This window comes from Haliotis rubra, unplaced genomic scaffold (assembly GCF_003918875.1).
Source record: "Haliotis rubra isolate DU_JTF1 unplaced genomic scaffold, ASM391887v1 Scf169, whole genome shotgun sequence".
In the NCBI taxonomy this organism is placed as follows: domain Eukaryota; kingdom Metazoa; phylum Mollusca; class Gastropoda; order Lepetellida; family Haliotidae; genus Haliotis; species Haliotis rubra.
The window spans coordinates 743,276-767,658 of NW_025765658.1; the positions used below are offsets into that span (position 1 = coordinate 743,276).

The 24,383-nt window shown below is 39.1% G+C and overlaps 1 protein-coding gene across 1 annotated transcript in view; it reads left to right on the plus strand.

Annotated features, from left to right (window-relative positions):
- The window catches only part of LOC124272343, a 262,002-nt gene that overhangs the window by 48,407 nt on the left and 189,212 nt on the right, over positions 1 to 24,383 (plus strand). The window contains 8 exon segments of the mRNA XM_046707518.1: positions 1,659 to 1,770; positions 4,102 to 4,207; positions 9,071 to 9,823; positions 10,277 to 10,469; positions 11,125 to 11,209; positions 12,930 to 13,240; positions 14,673 to 15,153; positions 15,239 to 15,927. Of these exon segments, the coding sequence (XP_046563474.1) occupies positions 1,659 to 1,770; positions 4,102 to 4,207; positions 9,071 to 9,823; positions 10,277 to 10,469; positions 11,125 to 11,209; positions 12,930 to 13,240; positions 14,673 to 15,153; positions 15,239 to 15,927 (2,730 nt within the window).

Consider the following 24,383-nt stretch of genomic DNA (forward strand, 5'->3'; position numbering starts at 1 on the left):
ATGCATGTGCGTTGAAGTAATGTACATATGTATCCCACTATCATGCATGTGTGTTGAAGTAATGTACATATGTATCCCACTATCATGCATGTGTGTTGAAGTAATGAACATATGTATCCCACTATCATGCATGTGTGTTGAAGTAATGTACATATGTATCCCACTATCATGCATTTGTGTTGAAGTAATGTACATATGTATCCCACTATCATGCATGTGCGTTGAAGTAATGTACATATGTATCCCACTATCATGCATGTGTGTTGAAGTAATGTACATATGTATCCCACTATCATGCATGTGTGTTGAAGTAATGAACATATGTATCCCACTATCATGCATGTGCGTTGAAGTAATGTACATATGTATCCCACTATCATGCATGTGCTGTAATGTACATATGTATCCCACTATCACGCATGTGTGTTGAAGTAATGTACATATGTATCCCACTATCATGCATGTGTGTTGAAGTAATGTACATATGTATCCCACTATCACGCATGTGTGTTGAAGTAATGTACATATGTATCCCACTATCATGCATGTGTGTTGAAGTAATGAACATATGTATCCCACTATCATGCATGTGTGTTAAAGTAATGAACATATGTATCCCACTATCACGCATGTGTGTTGAAGTAATGTACATATGTATCCCACTATCGTGCATGTGTGTTAAAGTAATGAACATATGTTTCCCACTATCATGCATGTGTGTTGAAGTAATGAACATATGTATCCCACTATCATGCATGTGTGTTGAAGTAATGTACATATGTACCCCACTATCATGCATGTGTGTTGAAGTAATGTACATATGTATCCCACTATCATGCATGTGTGTTGAAGTAATGAACATATGTATCCCACTATCATGCATGTGTGTTGAAGTAATGTACATATGTATCCCACTATCATGCATGTGTGTTGAAGTAATGTACATATGTATCCCACTATCATGCATGTGTTTTGAAGTAATGAACATATGTATCCCACTATCATGCATGTGTGTCCAACTAAGGGAGTGTAATTATGGGATAATATTTATGGAGAAACATGTACAATGTGAATGATCCCCCCTAAAATTTGTGTACAAAATAATTTTTCAATATTTTTATGATGTTTGTTCCACCCATCCATCCCTTAAAACTCCCTGACTACATTCCTTGAAGTACCTGCAGGAAAAATCATGAGGTTCGTAGGTTACCTCAAGTGTTAGAGAATTATTGTCCTTACTGATACTGTTCAAATGTGCCAAACTAATGTACCTGGTACATAGTGTCCAACTAACTTAGATGTGAAACAAACTCTATGCAAAATGCCGATCATTCTTTAGATAGAAACCAGGGCTCGATTTAAGAGATGTTAACCCACTTGCACCAGGTACAACCTTAGATATAAACCTGATTGCACCAGTGAAATTCCAGTTACACTGTTTATATTGCAATATGTAATATCAGAAATATGCTATTGAATTATCTAGATGTTCTATTCAGAAGTTTACCCACTCAAAAATTGACTTGCACCTGGTGCAAGTTAGACTTATAACTAGGTTGCACTTTGTAATATTGGGTTGCACCAGTGCAAGTAACAAAGCACTAAATCGAGCCCTGTAAATTCTCAGAATATGAAATCATGTTTTTTCCCTGCGACAGATTCAGTATCCAACAGGGATGGAAGTGCGAGTTGGCATCAGCATCATCCCTGGTTACAACTTCCTCAATGTGTGGCTGAGGCCTTCTGCAGCTGATGTCAACAAAACAACAGGTAATCAACACATTATAACAACATGCACCTAACATATTTCCAGTCTCAATGAGCTACTGATGAAACATTAAAACAGCACCAAGTTAACCAGTCACAGTTATTAAGAGAGATACATTGAATATGGAAATGCTGAAGCATGTATAAAGTAGAGAAGTACAAATCACTATCCAACTGTATAGTACTGACTGACTGAGTTTGGTTTTACGCCGCTTTTAGCAATATTCCAGCAACATCACGGCAGGGGACACCAGAAATGGGCTGGGATTCGAACCCGGGTCTTCGGCGTGACGAGCCAATGCTTTAACCATTAGGCTACCCCACCGCCCCTATGTATAGTGTAATAAAGTACAGATCACAACACACATATGTATAGTATAATATAGAACAGTTCATTCTACCCACATGTATAGTATAATAAAGTACAGATCACACTACACATATGTATAGTATAATATAGAACAGTTCATTCTACCCACATGTATAGTGTAATAAAGTACAGATCACACTACACATATGTATAGTATAATATAGAACAGTTCATTCTACCCACATGTATAGTGTAATAAAGTACAGATCACACTACCCATATGTATAGTATAATATAGAACAGTTCATTCTACCCACATGTATAGTGTAATAAAAGTACAGATCACACTACCCATATGTATAGTATAATATAGAACAGTTCATTCTACCCACACATGTATAGTGTAATAAAGTACAGATCACACTACCCATATGTATAGTATAATATAGAACAGTTCATTCTACCCACATGTATAGTGTAATAAAGTACAGATCACACTACACATATGTATAGTATAATATAGAACAGTTCATTCTACCCACATGTATAGTGTAATAAAGTACAGATCACACTACACATATGTATAGTATAATATAGAACAGTTCATTCTACCCACATGTATAGTGTAATAAAGTACAGATCACACTACACATATGTATAGTGTAATATAGAACAGTTCATTCTACCCACATGTATAGTGTAATAAAGTACAGATCACACTACACATATGTATAGTGTAATATAGAACAGTTTCTACCCACATGTATAGTGTAATAAAGTACAGATCACAATACACATATGTATAGTATAATATAGAACAGTTCATTCTACCCACATGTATAGTGTAGTAAAGTACAGATCACTCTACCCATATGTATAGTATAATATAGAACAGTTCATTCTACCCACATGTATAGTGTAGTAAAGTACAGATCACAATACACATATGTATAGTATAATATAGAACAGTTCATTCTACCCACATGTATAGTGTAGTAAAGTACAGATCACTCTACCCATATGTATAGTATAATATAGAACAGTTCATTCTACCCACATGTATAGTGTAATAAAGTACAGATCACACTACCCATATGTATAGTGTAATAAAGTACAGATCACACTACCCATATGTATAGTGTAATAAAGTACAAAGCACTCTACCCATATGTATACTGTAATAAAGTACATCGTGCAGAGATATCCGGTCAAACTTCTGATGATGACAGCTGTGTGAAAACTCAATGAGTGTCACACGCTCAATTATTTTACACTTGCAAGAAAAAAATCATCAACATTTACATGGCAACATTATCATTTCAGAGGTTTTCTAATTTTCTTAGATCTTATCTAGAATGAATTATTATCACATTATTATATAATATGACTATTATTGATAATGCACAGATGTGGCAGAAACGCTTTTGTGGAGGGCCACCTTGGGGATATGTAGTGATCAGGGAACTGAGTGATGTCAGTCTTGTATAAACCTTGTGTATTACTGCACCGATATGATGAGAAAATATGTAATTTGAATCTATCCGACCTTATTATTGAACGTAATTCATGTTGTATGTAAAAAGCAGCTATTGTTTGTTAAATAAGTTTTGAAACAAAACATTGTAAGATAAATGGTATTTATAGTAATCTCTGTTTACACTATACATGTGGGTAGAGTACATTGTATTCATTTCATTTAATGAGAAAGAATTGTTGACAGAAAATTAGTATTTTAAAACAAAATTCTGATCATGCACTTCAAAATTTGTGATAGCTAACCCAATGGTTACTTCCTGTTGTGAGGCAGAATGGTATTTTAAAGTTACTGATTTGTAGATGGTTGTTTGTACATGAGATGACTGTAGAAATTATGAAGAAGTTGCAAATTATGAGCCTCTATGCTCTTGAGAGACAAGTAAAGAAAATTGCCTTTCGCAGATTCAGGAATAATGTGTGTACAGAAGTGTTTTCCCACAGAATGAACAAAGAAGGGTACTGCTAAAAGGAAAAAAATATGCTTTCAGGTTTGTGTGGAATGTACAACAATGACCAGTCAGATGATCTTCGTAGTCCAGATGGAACCGTGCACACACTGAACATCAAGCCTGACAACTTCTCCACCACTTGGAGGTGAGTGTTGATTTATCCTGTTTAAGAGAATCTGTATCTAAATGCCTCAAGTTAATGTCCTGGTAACTATTGTTTAGTTCTGGATGTACACTTTTAGGTAACAGTGAAAGGTCATATGAGCAGGTTTTAAGCTTGATACTGTTTTCAAGAGGAAGGAAAGATATTATCTAATATTGATCAAATCAAGTTGGGTAGATGACAAGATGATGTTGTGTGTTAGATTGGTCTCTTGATGATAAACAAGTTAACAAATACCTATGACTTCAACCATATCACATGTGAAAATAATCTTACGTGGCTTGTGCTGTACTTTTCAACATTTCCAACTTATAAGGCGTGGCTGAACCTATGAAAGCTGTGCACCCCCTTCGGGGAACATACCTGCTTACAGGAACATACCTGGTTAGATATCAGGTTGTACCCATGCCAGTATTGACCCACTGTACATTACTGTTTGAGTATCTGTCAGTACAATACTTCCCATGCTCAAAGTCTGTATTTGAACCAAATATATAACCAGGTAGTACTCGTTAAACTCCTCACCACTATCACTTCACGGCAACTGGGATAATATCACATCCATAACAAAAGATATTCTTTTCTCTGTCGGTCATCCTTATCAGTTGATGGGAATACGACATATTGTGACAAATTCCCCAGTGCATATGCAAAGTGGAAGGCATGTCACGTGTGAGTGCTCAGCCTGAACCTCAATGTTTGAGCTGGTTACAAAAACATATATGTTGTATCATTCTGACATCCAAATTATAGGTATTATATTTTTAACTATTTTGGATCATCGACCCACCCTTTCGGTCATAATCTACAATGATGTGGTGAGGTCATCTGAAGACATGGAGATGCATAATGACAGGTCTGTTTGACAACAAAACTGGGTGTTCCCTCCCATATCCTCACTTAAAGGGCCACTGATGCAGAGCAATTTCTGTGGACTGGTTGTTGCTTTTGTTGTTGTTTTTCTCCTGTGAGTACCCGGATGATATCCCAGAATTCATGACTGGTTCATTACCTCTGCTGCGCCACCCTCGTGCGCAACTGATACTATAGGTATAGACTGATCAACGAAGATGAAATCTGTTTTGCTCAATAATCTTGATTTTGTTGTAAATTTATGTAGACTAATTTGGTTTCTTACCAAAAAACTTTTCACTTTGATAAAAATGCTGATTTTGATGTAAAATTTTGATTTCATAGTAATGTTGACTTTATAAAAATGTTAACATAATGTATGTAAAATTGATTTAAGAAATAGTTTGACCTTGAATTTGGTGAGAAGCCTGATATAATAGCATTGTTTGAAAGTAAGGCTAACTAAGCACATGGGGAGTCCTGGGGAGAGTAGTGAGCTCGGGTTCACTACTAGTCAATCTTAATGGTGTATTAAATGGCATTATTTTGATAACAAATGAAAACATTTTAAGTTTAACCATCTGCCAGTGGTAAAAAATGTTAGGACTGAAATAACGAAGTCAATGTACGTCTTTATATTTTGTCTTATAATCCTAATTAGTTTATTATCATATTTGCATGCATTTTGAAACTTAATAAAATGCACACGGTCTGCTTATACTTAGTGAATTTATAACATGACTGTAATATCTAGACATCTTATAGATTGCGAACATGCATCATATTTCACACACACACCCTTAGTGCGACCTAGTGTACGTTGTCTGTCTCATTACACTTCACGGCCAAAAAAAATGATTCTGTTGAATGCCATAACAAACAAATTAAAACAAAATGCAAATATTAAAATTTAAAACAGACTAAAGTTATAGCAACGATATCAGGCTATTACCTTGTTCGGGGAAATATCCATCAATATCCACATAAAGGAATGAGATGCCATTCATCTGCAGCTGACAAAGAATCCTGTTCCATGTCATGTGTCTTTTAGCAGTCTAATATGCTAAAAAGTGATCTATCGTTTCAGGTTTTTCACATTGGTATTATCCTATTGGTCCGCCATTCTTTACAAAGTAATTTTGTTAGCCAATAATGAGCAATCAATCAATGTATTGGCGGTTAATCGTTTGAAGGAAGGACGTTGTTTTTAAAAAGAGACTTTACGACAGGTTGTATTCAGTATAGATTAGTAAATATACATCCATAATCACTACCTTTTGACAAATCCGCTGTGCAGGATAAGAGCAATTAATCAATCAGCGTATTATCAGTTAATCCTTTGGCCTACCTTTAGAATACAGCACCACAAACTTTAACAATACGTCATAATACCCTTTTACGTAATGTAATGTGATTTTGTTTGAAAGCACGATCTCGAAACAATGCCCTATGACGCCTGCATGGCAACATGGTTGTCTTGCTCAGCGAGTGCGTATAAGCTCCGCTCACTGGTGTTTCATCTCTACGAGCTATGTCATTGCATAAGCCCAATGATGTTGAGAGTTTCCAGTAGTTGTATACTGGCGGATGCGCAATATTTTGCAAGCACCAGTTTGACATATTTGCCACATCAGACCTCAATTTCTAATGATGAGTATTTACTCCAGACACAAGCAATGCCAAATGGGAACCTTTGTCGTGTAATCTGAGTGGTGTTATCATTAATTATACCTGTTATAAATTCATAACTGACCATCAAGTGAATGATGACAAATAACATGTAGGTTTACCACCAAACAAGGGTTACAGCAAGAGAGTAGTAATCGCTGTATTGCGTGCAAGTTTGATTGCCTGAAAAAAAACTTATGGGCAGACACTGTTTTGGGGATACGAACGGAACTTCATTGTTACATCAGAAATATATATAAGCATTTGCTGTGTACTTAGTTAAAAACTGTATATACCTATGCACCTAAGTAAAATTTCAGATTTTATTTGGCAATGGCAAAGTGTGGTTGTTTAGTTTATTGATTCAAATACATCAAATGTGTGTTTTTGATATCATAGCATACGTAATAGACATCATATTTTTACATGATTAAATATTGAGGTAAAAACACAGAAATAGGATCAAATTGGATCAGTCACTATACCATCCAAACATTTGAAAATCTGAAAAAGCCTACACTGCCTGGGATACTTTATTACAATCAGAAAAGAACTGATGGGGATATTTTCAAATAACGACATCTTATGGGCAACCACCCTTATTTATCATAGGGGGTCATTATCACTTACCCATCACCTTTTGTTTTTTAGCATAGCTATTAATCCCCTAAGCTGCTGGGTGAACGAGAAGACCCCTTCCTAATGTCCCACTGATTAGGTTGAAGAAATTCTGCCACAGTGGACAGCAGCCCAGTCCCTATGTCCGTCACGGTCGAGGGTGCAGGGGCTTACCAATTTGCAGCTAGGTTTCGTACTTAGACTGTTGGCTGGAAACATTAATCGCTCTGAATCAGTGGCCCTTAAATCACTGACAGTTGAGTCAGTGATGCATATATCGTCTGTCATTGCTGTGAGGAATCAGTGCTTGTTCTCTATGTTTGACAATGTATCCATATTGCAACAACAGATCATGTTTTCTCCCCACGTGCCTGTCCCCTTCTGACAACAAAGATTGGCATACCTATTAATGACACTTACTGAAACAAACAAAAAGTCAATACAGTAGGTAAAGCTGGCATACCTATTAACTCTTCCATACGACGAATAATGTTCACAGCTGCACATATATCCTAAGGACGTGATATTACGTCTAGTTATCTACAACCCTTGCATATGACAAGATTTTTCCAGCAGCAGCAGCTGAATTCGATGGACGAGATATGACGTTGGATTTTTTACAGTGTTTCCATACAAGGGACGCGATAACTTCTCTACTCATACTAAACATATTTCACTGTTTTCTAGCCGTGTATCCTCGTCCTTCGCATGCAATTCGTGTTTGTGACAGTGTATTTTTTTAGGACATACTTGATTATCTCCCCTCGTCAAAACCAATTGCTATCTGACCTTGACATTCGGTGACCACACAGCGTTAAATGACTGGTCATCGAAAATCATATCAGACTGCAAGCCAAGCTCTATCTGCCATTTGTGATGATGAGAGTAGCTGTTACGACGTTGACGTTTGATTGTTCTTATAACTGTTACCACAGGTAACACTTGTTTCATTGTTCTTTGGATGTCATGACCCTATAATTCTAAGTGATGACATAAATCTACTAAATTGTGGTTGTTCTTCTACCATAGTGTAGTCACTAGCTTGAAAATAATTGTCATAAATATCACACTGCTGTGTAAGTTCAATTATGTTTCTCCTTTTAGAAAAAGCTGCATTTCTGGGCTAAAAAAAGACGTCCTTTTTTTTTCTCTTCTGGTCTGAAATACTAAGTATTTTAATGAAAGTGAATAAAGATGAAAAGATGGAAAGAGTTAATTACACTTTACTGAAACAAACGAAAAGTCAATACAGTAGGCAAAGTTCATGAGAAAGTTCAGCTTGAAATATGAACTGGCCAAGACAAAGGTTTTAGATTGTTAGTGTTACAAAGTCCTTTTAAGACCAAAATGGTCATTCACTTTATCTATGAATCTTATTTCGTTTTAGCATGCCAATTCCGTTTCAACCTACATTTTGCATCATTCCAACTTTTGGGTAAAAAATCCAATATGGCGGCATCCATGTGGTGCATGCCTCTGTTGTACCCTTCACCAGAATATACAAAGTTAATGGTACCTGACCTTGTTGGTTTTCCTTTGAACCACTGAACAAGTCTAACCTGGTCCCGTGCATACCTGCACCGTATTTTCATGGTCCCGCGAGGCGGATATAAAGTGGAAAATGGCGTCAAAGGAGCACACCTCTCAAGATCCAATAGCAATGGTAAGACAGTCACAGAGGGAAAGTAAACTACCCTTGCACCTCAGGGAGGACTATGTGTTATCAAACCCACCTATGGATGTTGATGAGGAAGTTGCTGTAACAGAAGCAAACAAATCTGTGACTCAAAGAAGCAGAAAGTCAGTAGAGTCATCGAAATCAGTGAATAGAACTGGAAGAAATAGGAAATCAGAAAATTCAAAATCCACAATATCTGGCAACAGCTCTGTATGTAGCAGAACTTCCCAAGGATCAAAAAGATCTGTGACCTCACAGCTGTCAGACAAGCAAACTGCAAGGCTAGAGAAACTAAAGAAATTATCCAAACTAGAGGAATTGCAAAGAAGATTTGAGGAGGATATCCTCACACAGGAGGAATTAACAAGATGTGACGACATAGCACGAAAGGCACAGGAGGAGGCTGAAATGGAAATTCTAAAGACGCAGAGGAGGGCTCATGAGATAGAACGCGAAGCCCAACGAGAACGAGAGCGACTAGGAACCAAGATCACCCACTTAAGGAGAATTCGGGAAGTGGAAGCCGGATTAAAAGAGGCAAGTTTCCTTGACTGTATGATAAATGAAGATTCCCCTGTTGTGATGAGCACCACTTCCATCTCCCAGTGCTGTCCACTCTTCCGTCCAGACATCCTCCAGTGTACCAGCTTCCAGTGCTGTCCACTCTTCCGTCCAGACATCCTCCAGTGTACCAGCTCCCAGTGCTGTCCACTCTTCCTTCCAGACATCCTCCAGTGTACCAGCTCCCAGTGCTGTCCATACACCAGTCATGATGTCTCCCGGTGTGGTCCACTCTCCCATCATGATGTCCTCTGGGATACCAGGTCCTGATTCGATTGACACTCATGTCTTGATGCCATCAAGCATACCAGCAGCCATGTCATCCCAGACATCGTTTGCAAACTTTATTGACCAAGCATCACCAAGAATACACAACTACCCTTATCAACCATGTTACTCACAACCAAACTGTGCTGATCCACGCTATGAAACCCACAGGCAGAATTTGATACACTCTAATTCAACCTTGAGTGACACTGTGAATGTTAATCCAATTCCCTATGACTTCCACCCTGTCAACCCACAAGTGACACCAACCATGTCTCAACTATTCATACCTAACTTCAACAGTGGAAAGGAAAAGGATTTTGCCCTACTGAAGATAGCCCTGGATAATCTGGTAAGCGTCCATGCAGGCTTGACCGAGCAACACAAATATCAAATTCTACTCTCAGGCTTGGAGGTCCCCCTAAGAGACTAGCTTCAGCATTCATGCACGACGAGAGGCCCTTCACAGCCACACTCCAAGCATTGAAGGAGAGATATGGACAGCCACGACAGCTTGTTCAGAGTGAATTAGGAGCCCTTATGGGAACACCTGTACTGAGGTACGGGGATCTCGATGCATTTGACAGTTTTGCTCTCTCCGTACGTTCTTTAGTAGGAATGCTGAAGTCAGTGGAAAGTGGAAATGGATCTGAGCTTAAATGCAGTTCGCATGACCCCAAGAGAGAATTGGAAGCCTCCACCGCCTCGGTTGGGCAATAGACAACCTAATCCAACAGCTTTATTCCTGACCAGGGAGGCCAAGACTTCATCTGTGAATAGAGCTAAGCCATTTTGCCCATATTGTATTAGTGGGGACCACTTCCTGAATGGGTGTCCTGAATTCAAGAAGCTGTCATTAAGTGAGATTTCCAAGTGGCTGGGTCAAAACAGATTCAGCAGGTGTGGCCGAAACCACAAAGAAAGGGAATGCACCTTGAGAAAGCCATGTCACATTTGTAAGCAGTTGCATCTAACAGTCTTACATGATGCCCTTCAGCAGACATCATCCAAAGTTTACTACATGGATCAACCATCACATCCTGCACTCATTATGTTAAAGATTGTGCCAGTAATCCTACATGGTCCCTGCAGCACAGTATCGACATACGCAATCCTTGATGATGGATCTATGCGAACCATGATATTGAAATCAACGGCTCAGCAGCTTCAACTCACTGGGAAACAGGATTCCATTCTCCTTACAACAATAAGTCAAGAATCAGTGCACTGTAGTGGACAATCTGTGAAACTCCAGATTTCGTCAGCAGACCAGCCAGCCACTAGGTTTGACATCGACAATGCCTTCACTGCAGACAATCTGTGCATTAGGGCTGGGACGGGTAGGAAAAAATGGAATCGAGTACCCGCACGTATTTACTTACCCGAATCGGAATCGAGTACCCGGAAATGTTAGGAATACATAGCTTCTGTCAGCTTTCTGAATATTCAATCACGATTTGACAGAGATTATATAGAAAACCTGAAAGGATCGCAATGAGGCATTGAAACTGATCTTAGGCAATCTGACTTAAGTGTGTTTATAACCAATATAAAGAGTAACACGATTACTTACATTGCTGCTTAAAACACAGAACATTTTAAAACACTTTTCATTCCCGCTTTACTGTGACTTGACTACTCACTGCTCATGCACAGATAAATTAACGCCGCTATGATAACCTCCATTAACCGGACAATACCAAAAATACGTGTTAATGTTAAAAATGAAAATGACCAGTTATTCATTCAGCCAGTAGACAGCTACGATCATGTGTGATATTTTAACTGAACCTATAATGGTTTTACATGCAGACTTTATGTAAAGTTATATAGAATAAAATGTGATTGATATATTTACTGCCTGGAGAATTCTATACGAGATATACAGACAGGCAAACTTTAATGCAACTGAGTTGGCAACATAGCATCTATGAAGAGTGGTCATTTTGCTCAGTTGCATGAAAGTTTGCCTATCATACATTACAGAGTAGAGACTAATACAGAGCCGTGAATAACTCATTGGCCGTATATGAAATATTTATGGTGATTTAATTTTTATCCTTCCAGAAGATAAATGTCGCATTCAAATGCTTTTGTTTGAATGTAGGGATAAAGAAATGTATCTAAATGCTATATTATCACGCTTTAAATTTACAAAAACAATTACATGTATTATTAAATCAATATTCCAAAGTTGCATCTAAGCAAACATTGCGTGTCTTCATTGGGATAACTGTATGCGTTATTATTTGTTAAACTATAAAATGTATAGAAACTGCAGTGGTATTGTATGTGAGTTACGGACTTGTGCTTCTATTTCTGATCATCTTTCTTCTTATTGTAATAATAACCAGTCGAACATTGTATTTGCAAATCAGAATGTGCTCTTTTCAAAACTGGTATACGTTCGTTTAAATATGTTAATTCATTAGTATTAATTGCTTTTCCCAACACACACAATCATTCAGTTGCAATCTCTTTAATAGTCAGTGTATTCAGGTTTGACGCTTAAATGTAACAGCTGTGTTTCATGAAATTGAAATAAAATAGAAACTAAAGACAAAATTCAATGTAATCTTAAACACTTTTAATGAACTCACTTGATAAGCAATGAACACAGTTACACAATGTAATGATCGGACACGCAATGTTTTACGTTGTGTTTTAGTGCAAGATGTTTGTGCATTGAACTTGTACTGCTTCCGGTAGTAGATTGGCATGGTACCACAGAGTCGGCATTTGGTTTTCTTGCCATTTGCATCAAGCTCACAATTAGCCCAAATACTCAACTTTGCATGCGCGTCGTCCATATTCCTCTAGGCTAGAGTTACCCACCCTTGTCATTACAGAGTTCTCTCCCTTTCCGGATACTCGATTCCTTGAAATATGACTCGATTCCAGCTGTACCCGACCCGGATTCGAGTACCCGAGTATCCGTCCCAGCCCTACTGTGCATGTCAGAGTACACATATCCCATAGAGAATATGCAGTAGGGCTGTACTCATCTGGAAAACCTTCCTCTACCAAAGATAAATGGAGCAGTGCCATGTATTCTGATAGGATCCGACAACTCAAAGCTGATCTTGCCTATAGAGCCAGTACGCTTTGGTAATTCAGATGCTCCTAGTGGTGTCCACACCAACCTTGGCTGGACTGTCCAAGGTCCGTCGATGATGCTAGGGCAGACGAAGAGGAACACTTGTCTGCTGAACCAGACTCGACCAGCTGATCTCTCGCCATCTCACTGTGTGGAGAGACTTTGGCAATTGGACACTCTTCCCTTTACGAGTAAACAGGTCATTCGCTCCAAACAGGACAAGATGGCACTGGAAATACTAGATTCTCAGACCACAAGAATTGAGGTGGATGGCGTAAGTCACTACGCAACCCCACTCTTACGCTGTCATGATGGTACCCGTTTCAATGTCAGGGTGGAAGCTGTTCTCCCAACTCTGAAGCATACTGAACGACGACTAAAGGACAATTCTGATATGGCCAGAACGCACAATGAGGCTATTCGGAAGCTTGATAAATCTGGATTTGTGAGAAAACTCACTGATGACGAGATAAGCGATTCGAAAGAGTCCTGGTACATCCCTCACCATGTGTTTGAACATAACGGAAAACATCGCCTTGTGTTCAATTGTTCATTCAAGTTTGAATCTAAAAATCTTAACAATCACTTGTTAGCAGGCCCTACCATTGGATCATCACTTCTAGGAGTGCTTCTCCGGTTCCGACAGCATGCAGTGGCAGTAACTGCCGACATCAAAGCTATGTTCCACCAAATCAGACTGCTTCCACCTGATTGACCCTTGCTTCGTTTCCTGTGGCGAGACATGCAATGCGATCATCCACCAGACGTGTATGAATGGCAAGTTCTGCCCTTTGGTACTACCTGCTCCCCCTGCTGCGCAAGCCATGCATTGTTGAAACATGCAGCTGAAAACCAGACAGGCAATGAGGAAGTGTTCAAATCAGTGAGTGAATCCTTCTATGTAGATAACTGTTTGGACAGTTTCGAGAACCAAACTCAGGCAAAGCAGCTTGTCACCAAGATGCGAAAATGTGCTCACAGACGGTGGATTCAACATAAGACAGTGGGTAAAGTAATGTGTTCCTGAGGTTGTCGCCGATCTCCCCTGCTGAAGCAAGGTCCGAGGCTGCAGACCTGTGGCTCAACTTTGGACAGGGTGAACCTAGAGAACCGACTTTGGGCTTACGCTGGGACTGTCAATCAGATGAACTTACCTACAAACACAGAAATGTAGACTACCCCAATTTAACCATGAGAATGGTATACAAAGTGCTAGCAAGCCAATATGACCCCACCGGGTATCTGTCACCGTTCATTGGCCAAGCCAAGGTCATAGTACAAGACTTATGGAAGTCAAAGAGAAACTGGAACGATTCCATTGAAAATGGGCAACTTCGTGACAGGTGGCTTGCTTGGGAAAGTGAGCTGGGACTCATCCCTCTGATTACTCTACCAAAGTGCTATATTCCTCAAGGGTTTGATCCAGACGATTCAACTACACAATTACGCATCTTCTGTGACCCGAAAGGGTATATGGATCAGTCGCCTATTTGCACTCAGAAGATCGACATGGAAGGGTTTTTGTCAGCTTCGTGATGTCGAGATCCAAGGTTGCACCGAAGAGACAGTTAACCATACCACGGCTAGAGCTGTGTGCAGCTCTGACAGGTGCTCAGTTAGCAGACCTGTTGCAGTGTGAAATAACGCTACCGATCCAAGCTACTTATCTATGGAGTGACTCTACTACTGTGCTCACATGGTTGCAGTCTGAATCTTGCAGATACAAGGTATTCGTTGGAGCCAGAGTAGCTGAAATTCAGAACCTCACCGACACACATTGCTGGAGGTATGTGAACACACAGCAAAACCCAGCTGATGATATCACTCGAGGCCTGAGTGTCAAAGACCTTGTTGAAGAATCCAGATGGAGAAATGGACCTGCCTTCCTCCGACAGTCAGCAGATGAATGGCCTGAATCTCCATCAACAGGCAGTGACGAGCCAGCAGAACTTAGGAAATCTGCCATGTTGTCAACGATTGTGACACAGACACCCACTTTGCCTGACCCAACACAGTATGAATCATGGGAAGTATTCATCTCTGATGTAAATGAAGCCCTTGACGGGACGGACCCTAAAGAGGAAACTAAGACACTGACTCCTGAACATGTTGAGCAAACTGAGAACTATCTGTACCGCCAAGTACAACAACAGTGCTTCTCAAAGGACTTTGATTGCCTCAAGTCTGGTAAGCAATTACCACACGATAGTCGACTGATTCAACTTGATCCTGAATACGATCCAGAACTTGACTTGATCCGTGGAGGCGGCAGACTCCGTCGAGCTGGATTCGAATATCAAGAATCCCATAGTTCTTGATCCAAGCCACGAGATCACCAAACTGATTATCAGAGATCATGACGAGAAACTCTTGCATTACGGTCCGAAACATCTCTTTGCCGAGATCCGACGCAGATTCTGGGTCCTCCGTGGCAGAGAGGCCATACAACGACATCAACGTAAGTGTGCTACCTGCCAGAAGTGGCGTTCCAACCCTGCAACTCAGAAGATGGCCGACCTACCACCAGCCCGTCTCCAACTCTTCAAACCAGCCTTTTACTCAACTGGAGTAGACTGTTTTGGCCCGATACAGGTGAAGATAGGATGTCGTTTAGAGAAACGATGGGGAGTGATTGTTAAGTGTATGACTACCCGAGCAGTGCACCTAGACCTCCTTGAGTCTATGGATTCAGATGCTTTCCTCATGGCGTTCCGCCGCTTTGTATCCCGAAGGGGTAAACCTCATGAACTCTTGTCAGACCAGGGCACCAACTTCAAAGGTGCTAAATCAGAATTACAGGACGCATGGTCTGAAATGGAACCAGAACTACGTCACTACCTTGTCAACCAAAAGGTAGAATTTGTGTTCAACCCTCCAAGTGCACCCCATCATGGAGGATTGTGGGAGAGGGAGATCAGATCAGTCAAACATGGCCTCAGAGTGTCACTTGGTCAACAGACTGTTACCGGCAACCTTAGCACTGTCTTGTCTTGAAGTCGAAGGCATTCTCAACTCGAAGCCACTGTCCTACGTGTCATCAAATGCTAGAGATTTGGACTCAATCACACCCAACATTCTCCTAATGGGGCGGCATGACACGTCTTTACCTCAGGTTGTGTATCCTGCGGACCAACTCCTAACCCGGAAGAGATGGAAGCACAGCCAGGTCCTAGCGGACCACTTTTGGACCCACTTCATAAAATCCTATCTGCCCAACATGCAGCTACGGAGCAAATGGTAGAAACCAAGAGTCAACATCCAGGAAGGAGATGTTGTCATGATTGTTGACAATCAGTCAATCCGTAGCCAGTGGCCAGTGGGACGTGTGACCCAGACTCACCCAGGACAAGATGGTCATGTTCAGACGGCCACAGTAACTGTTAAGAACAAGGACTATACGAGGCCTGTGGCCAAACTCGTCCCTCTGCCAGAATGTTCAGTGGACCCAAATGACACTTGAATTACTATTTCAGTTCCTAGGAACTATTCCAGAATGTTCTAAGGACTTTTGTTATTTCAAATTTAATGCTTAAATTTTGGGGTGGCTGTTACAAAGTCCTTTTAAGACCAAAATGGTCATTCACTTTATCTATGAATCTTATTTCGTTTTAGCATGCCAATTCCGTTTCAACCTACATTTTGCATCATTCCAACTTTTGGGTAAAAAATCCAATATGGCGGCATCCATGTGGTGCATGCCTCTGTTGTACCCTTCACCAGAATATACGAAGTTAATGGTACCTGACCTTGTTGGTTTTCCTTTGAACCACTGAACAAGTCTAACCTGGTCCCATGCATACCTGCACCATGTTTTCAGTTAGATTCAAGCCTTCCTATTCCTTATCACATATGCTTCACGTTTTCTATCTCATGTGGGAATTTACTTCTCCTTGGAGCAGATCCAAATGATTTTGTTGGGTGGGTTATACCTATGAATGAGTCCTGTTTTTACCACTATCAGCCAATCAGTAAAACAACCAAGAGAATGGAAATGTCTTATGCTGCCTTCAACGAAGTATGTTGTCACCATGGCTGCAATGACAGACTAAAGCTTTGAAACACAGACGATTTGGCACCACTTCAGATTTCCAACTCTTCCAAAGCTTAAGCAAAGAACTGCCTGGCAAACATTATGTAATGACAATATCATCTCTGGCCTTTTTACACTGCCAAGAGTAAGTGTAGGTTCCAGGCACTTCAGCACTATTGCCAGAAGTGTATGGATGACAGAAGGAATTACGTTGTAAAGTATTGTAAACCAAAAGTCACTATGTTCTTTAATCTGATTGGTTGAAAAACATGATCGAATGGTATTCGATTCCTGGAATATTGCAAGACTATTCTCTGCGTACAAATATTGTACACGATTGCATTGTTGCGTTGTCCGCAGTGGTGACATCATTCAAATCATATTGTGATATAAAGTCATAAAGATATGAAGCTTCAAATACTAAATAACACCCAGAAATTGGCCAACACATGATGCTTATCTCCTAGTTTAACCCTCAACTCCCTCAAGGTCATCCATAGTTAGGCTTGGAATTTTTCAGAGACTCACTGTAACAGTTAATGATGGAATCATCAAGATGATGGTACCCAATGAGTAACATAACTGAACATCAAAAGATGACAAGAGTGTAGACATAACTAGTCTATTTAGAAACTGTGGCTGTGGATTACCTGGCAACTCTCATTCATTTTATTCGCTCTGGTCATACCAGGTAGGGTGGTTAGCAGTAGCCTAGAGGTTAAGGCAACATTCACCAACCCAACCCCATTCACATTTTTTATCCACGTACTGTTTCTATGTAACTTCGCTGAGCAAAATAGACAAATGGATCTTTCTACCGTAGTTCCTACATTAAAAATAGCGAATTTTGATTTATTTACATTTCAAACAAAGTAATATTTTTCAATCATTGCATGTATTTCCAGGCGTTCTTTTTCATTGCTATATTTGATTTTTATAGAGTTATGAGGGTTCTTTATTAGACTTTACGTTAAAATGCATAGAAGGAGACAATGACATGTGTATTGCAAAATGAGTGAAGGAAACATACATGTGATGTAATATCTTATTAAATACTGTCCAAATAAGGCAAAGGCTGATTTCTGGTTAGTAAATATCTGTACTAAGATGTCAAAATAACATTCCCCATTCATCTTACTGAAATGTGACTAACATTACTATAATTTCCTATGAGGTAACATTACATGAAATTCCCCATGAGCAACATTACTGAAATTCCCCATGAGCAACATTACTGAAATTCCCCAGTGACTAACATTACTGATATTTCCCCATGACTAACATTACTATAATTCCCCAATGAGTGACATTACTGAAATTCCCCATGAGCAACATTACTGATATTCCCCCAGTGACTAACATTACTATAATTCCCCATGAGTAACATTACTATAATTCCCCAATGAGTAACATTACTGAAATTCCCACAATGAGTAACATTACTGAAATTCCCCTAATGAGTAACATTACTGAAAATCCCCATGAGTAACATTACTGAAATTCCACATGAGTAACATTACTGAAATTCCCCTAATGAGTAACATTACTGAAGTTCCCCTAATGAGTAACATTACTGAAATTCCAATGAGTGACATTACTGAAATTCCCCCAATGAGTAACATTACTGAAATTCCCCCATGACAAACATTACTGAAATTCACCCAATGAGTAACATTACTGAAATTCCCCCAATAAGTACTACATTGTTTTAGCAGGATTGTGGACAGTTGCCCAGTACCCATGTCCATCACTTTAGTTGGAGCAGGGACTGCCCACCTTGCAGCTAAACAACACAATATGATTGTTGGCACGAAATATGCATCACTTTGGATCAGTGCCCCTTTAAGAAGGAATTCATTCATTTATTAGTCTCAATCTGCCTGTGTTTGGAGAGAATAATTAATTATCTATTCACAAGTTCAAATGTCAAAGAACACAAACATCACAGGACTAAATGGATAGTTTGGTTAGGTCCCACACTGCCTACAGTTCCAAACTGCCTACATCCCAAAACTGCCAAAAACAATATTGTAGGCAGCGTTGGAAATGATTGTTTGCCCTGTAGAATAATGGAACAGCCCAATTATCAATGAAGAAGGGGTGTGTCGTTTGGAGTAAGGTAGTAGTATCTATTTGCTTTATTTAATGTCGCACACACAACTAAGGTATTTCAGCGACGGGGTAGTACACTTATACAAGAAATGAGGGGAACAAAAAATAGAAATTTGAAAGAGTGGTGTTACTACCCAAAAAAAAACCCCTCAACAACTGAGTATTAAGGGAAAGTTGAATCGGATGCCGAATTAAAAAGGTAAAAAGAAATATGATATAGGTAGGGAGTATTAGAGATTTTGAATTTAATATAGATGTGGTGTAGTAAATGGTTATTGTTATTGTATTTTTTAACCAACCCATGTTTAAAAACATATTTATTAAGTGAATAATGATAAATATATAAAACATAAGGTATATATTGTTTTTTGTTGCTAGATTATTTGGTATAATTTTGTATGAATGAGATATTTAGTGAGTGGTTTAATTATTTGGAATTTGTTTGAATGTGCTTGAAATCAGAAGAGCACTACTGGTTTTGGTATCTACATACCCCAAGAAAGCGTTAAACAATCCTATAATCTCCCGGCAAACTCCAGTATCTTCACAGCAGAAGTCGCAGCCATAGTTCAGGCCTTGCAAACAACATCTGACCAAACAAACACTACCATCTGCATTTTTACGGATTCCTTAAGCTCCATACAAGCTCTCATAAATTACTCTACAACAAAAAGAACATAAGTTCTAATAAATAACATATACAGGAGAATACTATACCACCAAAACAAAAAATATTCAAATGTAGCAGGGTAAGGGGTGGTTCTGTTCAATAAAGACCAACGCCTGCTGGGGTGTGAGTTGTGACTTGTGCCACTACTTTATTTCTCAAATATATAGTTTGTTTTGTTTTCACCCTATAACATAATAACAATAATCAATAAAACAGTCATATCACATCTGTACTAATAAGTATAGTAGATTACACATGGTCATATATACCTATCACAATATATTCATTGTAATGCAAATTGCTTGAACTGCATCCATTCCAAGAAAGTAATAAACATAAGTAATAAACACATGCAGCTCACAAAAATATATTATATGGATTAATTGCAGCAGCAAAATATCATAATATCTAGGGAACACATATCTGTGGCAATGATATATACATGAAATATAAACACATTAGAAGGATAAAATACCTACCAAATATATGGTACTCAGGTGATATTACATTGTCCACCTTAGTGAAACACCATGTCCATCTATAAGTGATACAACACACAATTAAGTATATTATGCTAGCCTATTATATGTTTCATTATCATATATCACTCTTTAAAACTAACCTACTTAATAAACATATACATATACCTTACAGCACAACATTATGTGTACTGTGATATTCTTATAAATATACACAATGAACAATTGTTAAAATAATATATCTCAAGTGGCACAAACATTACATGTACCACCAACAAGTGTAAAACATGGCCAATAAAGATGGCCGCCAAGCAGGCAGACATGCTTGTGTGTCACCTGACCTCATAAAAGATTACAATTATTACAAATAAACTTATAATGAAAATGCTGATGCAATAAACATGAAAATCATGCCTATAAACACACAATATTTGACTTACAATATATTCTTAAAACACATTCATACCTTCACATCACACAATATTAAAACCTAAGCAAAAATAATGTTTATGACATAACTATAGTTAACAGATATTACATCCTACATAATGTTTATAATTAAGTTAACTAACCTTGAACAGAGAGAAGTTTTAGACGAAAAAAGAGCGGAAATCAGACGTCTGTCAAATTGTCACGTCATATGTTTGAGGTGCCTTTCTTGTGCAGCTGTATGTGGTAGACTGACTAAAATGTGCTGATGTTAGTGAAGAAGAAAACATACAACATAAAACTGACCAATCAGAGATCAAGGAATAGCTTGCCCTCTGAGTTAAGAACAAAAGAACAACCTGCTGTCCCACAATAATATACTGAACAGCAAAAGAAACGCAAGTCTGGCTTTTTGTCAGGTTTTTGAATAGAAGACAACCCAAATTATGTCTAATCATTTATTCTTTAGAAAACACTGTCAATGTAACAGCTAAAAGTTGCTGTTGACATTGAATTGCAATAAGTTCAAATTGATCACAGTCCGTCAAATGGAGATACCCCTGAACGCGAAAAGTGACAGTCTCTTTAGTAGCGCGTATAGCCACCTCGAGCTTGCACACAGGTCATGCAACGTGGCCTCATTGAGTTCACTAGAGTCTGAAAGAATGTCTGATGCAACTGGTTCCGCTCAAACACCAATCTCTATTCCAATTGTGCAAGTGTGAGTGGCTGTCTACCTGCAGCAATCCTCTGTCCAATTTCGTCCCAGAATGTTCAATGGGAGCCATATCCGGGGAAAGAGACGTTAATGTTGTTCTGAGCCAGATAATCATCGACACCCTTGCTGTGTGAGGGCTGCAACATCGCTGGCATTGTTGACGTGCCAAAATTGGCCCCACACATATGGCCTTCGGCAGTGGATTCCAGCAGCCCGAAGACGACGCTTAATCGTTTCGCTGGACACTGCTCCCCTTGACCCAAGAACTAAGGCTGCTGTTACTGTTACTGCTTCAGTTCGTTCCTTAGATGAGTGACCCGGATGAACTGATCTTGCGCATGAGTTGTCACTCGTTGCAGTTCGGTACGGCGACGATCAGCAGCAACCCGTTTTACTGATGACGTTGAGGAAGTCGTGTAATGGTGGTAAGATGACAGCCCAATTGTCTAGCTACAGCGGTTGCAGTGCTACCTCCGTGTAACTTTCCAATGGCCATTCCCCTCTGCTCAGTCGTTAGTCTAGGCATCGTTTGTGTGGCGTGTACACCTCCTAGCGTCTATACTGAACTGTTTTTTTGACACTAACCGTTATAAAGGATACCTCAGAGTGAAATGCATGCTTTTCATCCATAACCGTCGATGCACGTGCTAAAATTATGGTTTTGCTGCACTGTTGGTGTGTTTGTGCGAATGTTTCGTATGGACGTCAAATTGCATGACATCATCTCATCTGGGATCATTACGTCACTTTACCATGAACGTTCCATAAACATGAACGCTTACCTTCATCAGATTTCATTTTTTCGAAACTTGCGTTTATTTTGCTGTTCAGTATACAATAGGAGCCCAGGCCCAGCTTGGGGTAATCAAGCTGGAGACAAATACCAAACATACTATAATAAAAACCTAATCCAATAAAACTACCACAACCAAACTGTTTAAAATGATACCGTATTTACACAAATAAATAAATAAAATGTAAAATATGACACTGCCACACAAACACATTTTATCTTGGTCCCGTGACATATCGGAGTCCATGACAACAAAATGGACATCCTTGTCAGTTGTGCGTAATTGTGAAACCAGTAAAAGACTGTAAAACCAGTAAAAGACTGTAAAACTTATCAGTTTTTCATGATATATATAGAATCTCACCCGAGTGTCTTTTGATATCAAATATATCACCACAAGTTGATAAAGTAGCAAATATCGGAGGCTTGCCGAGGATATTTTTACTTTTGTCAACGAGTGTTGATATATTATGATATCAGAAGACACGAGGGTGAGTTTCTATTTATCATCAAATATCACTCTTCATTAGTTTTCAATGAAAAATGTATAGCCATTAGATTTGCAGTGAAGTGAGGTAAAATTGGGTTTTAACGTTGTGCTTGAGAATATTTCGCTCATATGACAACGTGCATGCGTGTGTATGTGTATGTGCTGCTGCTTGTACTAGCCCAGACTGAAGCTGGTTTTATAGTGCTAGCCTACCGAGATACCACGCCGCAGTGAAGCATGAATACCCCACTCAGACACATTATACTGACTCCGAGCCGACCAGTCCTTGTTGTACCCATTAATGCCGAACGCCAGGCAGGGACCCACAAGTACCATATTGTAACGTCTTTTGGTATGACGTGGCCGGGGATCGAACCCGCGACCTTCCGCTCTCCGGGCAGACGCTCTAACCACTACACCACGGAGGCGGTCAGATTTGCATTGCAGCGATGTCATAACATTGTGATGTCAACAAGTTCATGACGTCATAGCATTGTCAGGGCATTGTACAAAATCTACTGTCGAAACAAGATCTCCTAGGAGATATCGTCTGATCTCACACAAGCGATATCTACTGTGGAACACAGTTTTGGATGATAAATCCATGTCTCCATGTAAAGACAGAGAATTCTCAGAACGAATAAACCAACCAACACTTGTCATTTTTTAAACTTCTGTAGCAGAGTGGGAAGACTACATTGAACAGGTCAGTTCATTAACCAAGTAACTGGTCAAGTTCATTATAGCAGGGGTAGAACAGATCTTAGTGGTGTATTCACTTCCTGATCACTGGACCCTATCATGTTGTTTTAACCTGTAGGCAGTATGGGAATACACCGTTAGTTTTGTGAAAACACAAATTGCATAACACTATCCCTGAGCACAGAAAGTGACTGGCAAAAAATTAACATAGTTGCAATTCTGGTGATAACAGGTAAAATATACACTTAAATTGATATTTTGGAAAAATGCTAGTCATACTAATGGCAAATATAACATGGTTCTTATCATAGTCAGTATCAATTTGGAACCATATAGAACAAGAAGGATGCAGATTGAGTAAAGTTTTACCAATCAATAAAATACAATACTAAGTAATCACAGATGAATCATGAAGAGAAAACCACTTGCATAAAAAAATATCTTTTAACTGTTAAAAATTTATTGGATGACAAAATTTATGTTTTTTCTGAATGCAACAGGTGCAGATGCATTAAAAAACCCCAGATAAATGGATTATATCAGCAGCGTTCAAAATACCTGCCTGCCTGACCGCCCTGGATGGGTTATTTTCAACACGGGCTGCTCAAATCCACCTGCCCAACAGTCGGGTTAAAATTTAGACATGTATATGAAGATATTCATCATATTTCAGGATAATAACTAATTATTAATTCACTCGTGAAAATAAAGTAAATAAGTAAAGTAGTATTTTTTGTGGGCAGGTAAGTTTTGGTCAGGGCTGGCATGTTTTACATCTAACCAGCCCTGTGGTTGGGCTGGCATGTTTTGGAGTTTCATAACCTGATATCAGAATACGGCTTGTTCCTGCAGTTCCTTTCTTCTCATGCATAACATTCTGACATGCAGGAAGCAATATGTATTTCTGATACTTAATATGATATTAATTGTAGACTTTACAAGTTTTGTAAATATGAATGAGTAAGTAAGTATGTTTTTAGCAATATCCCCGCAA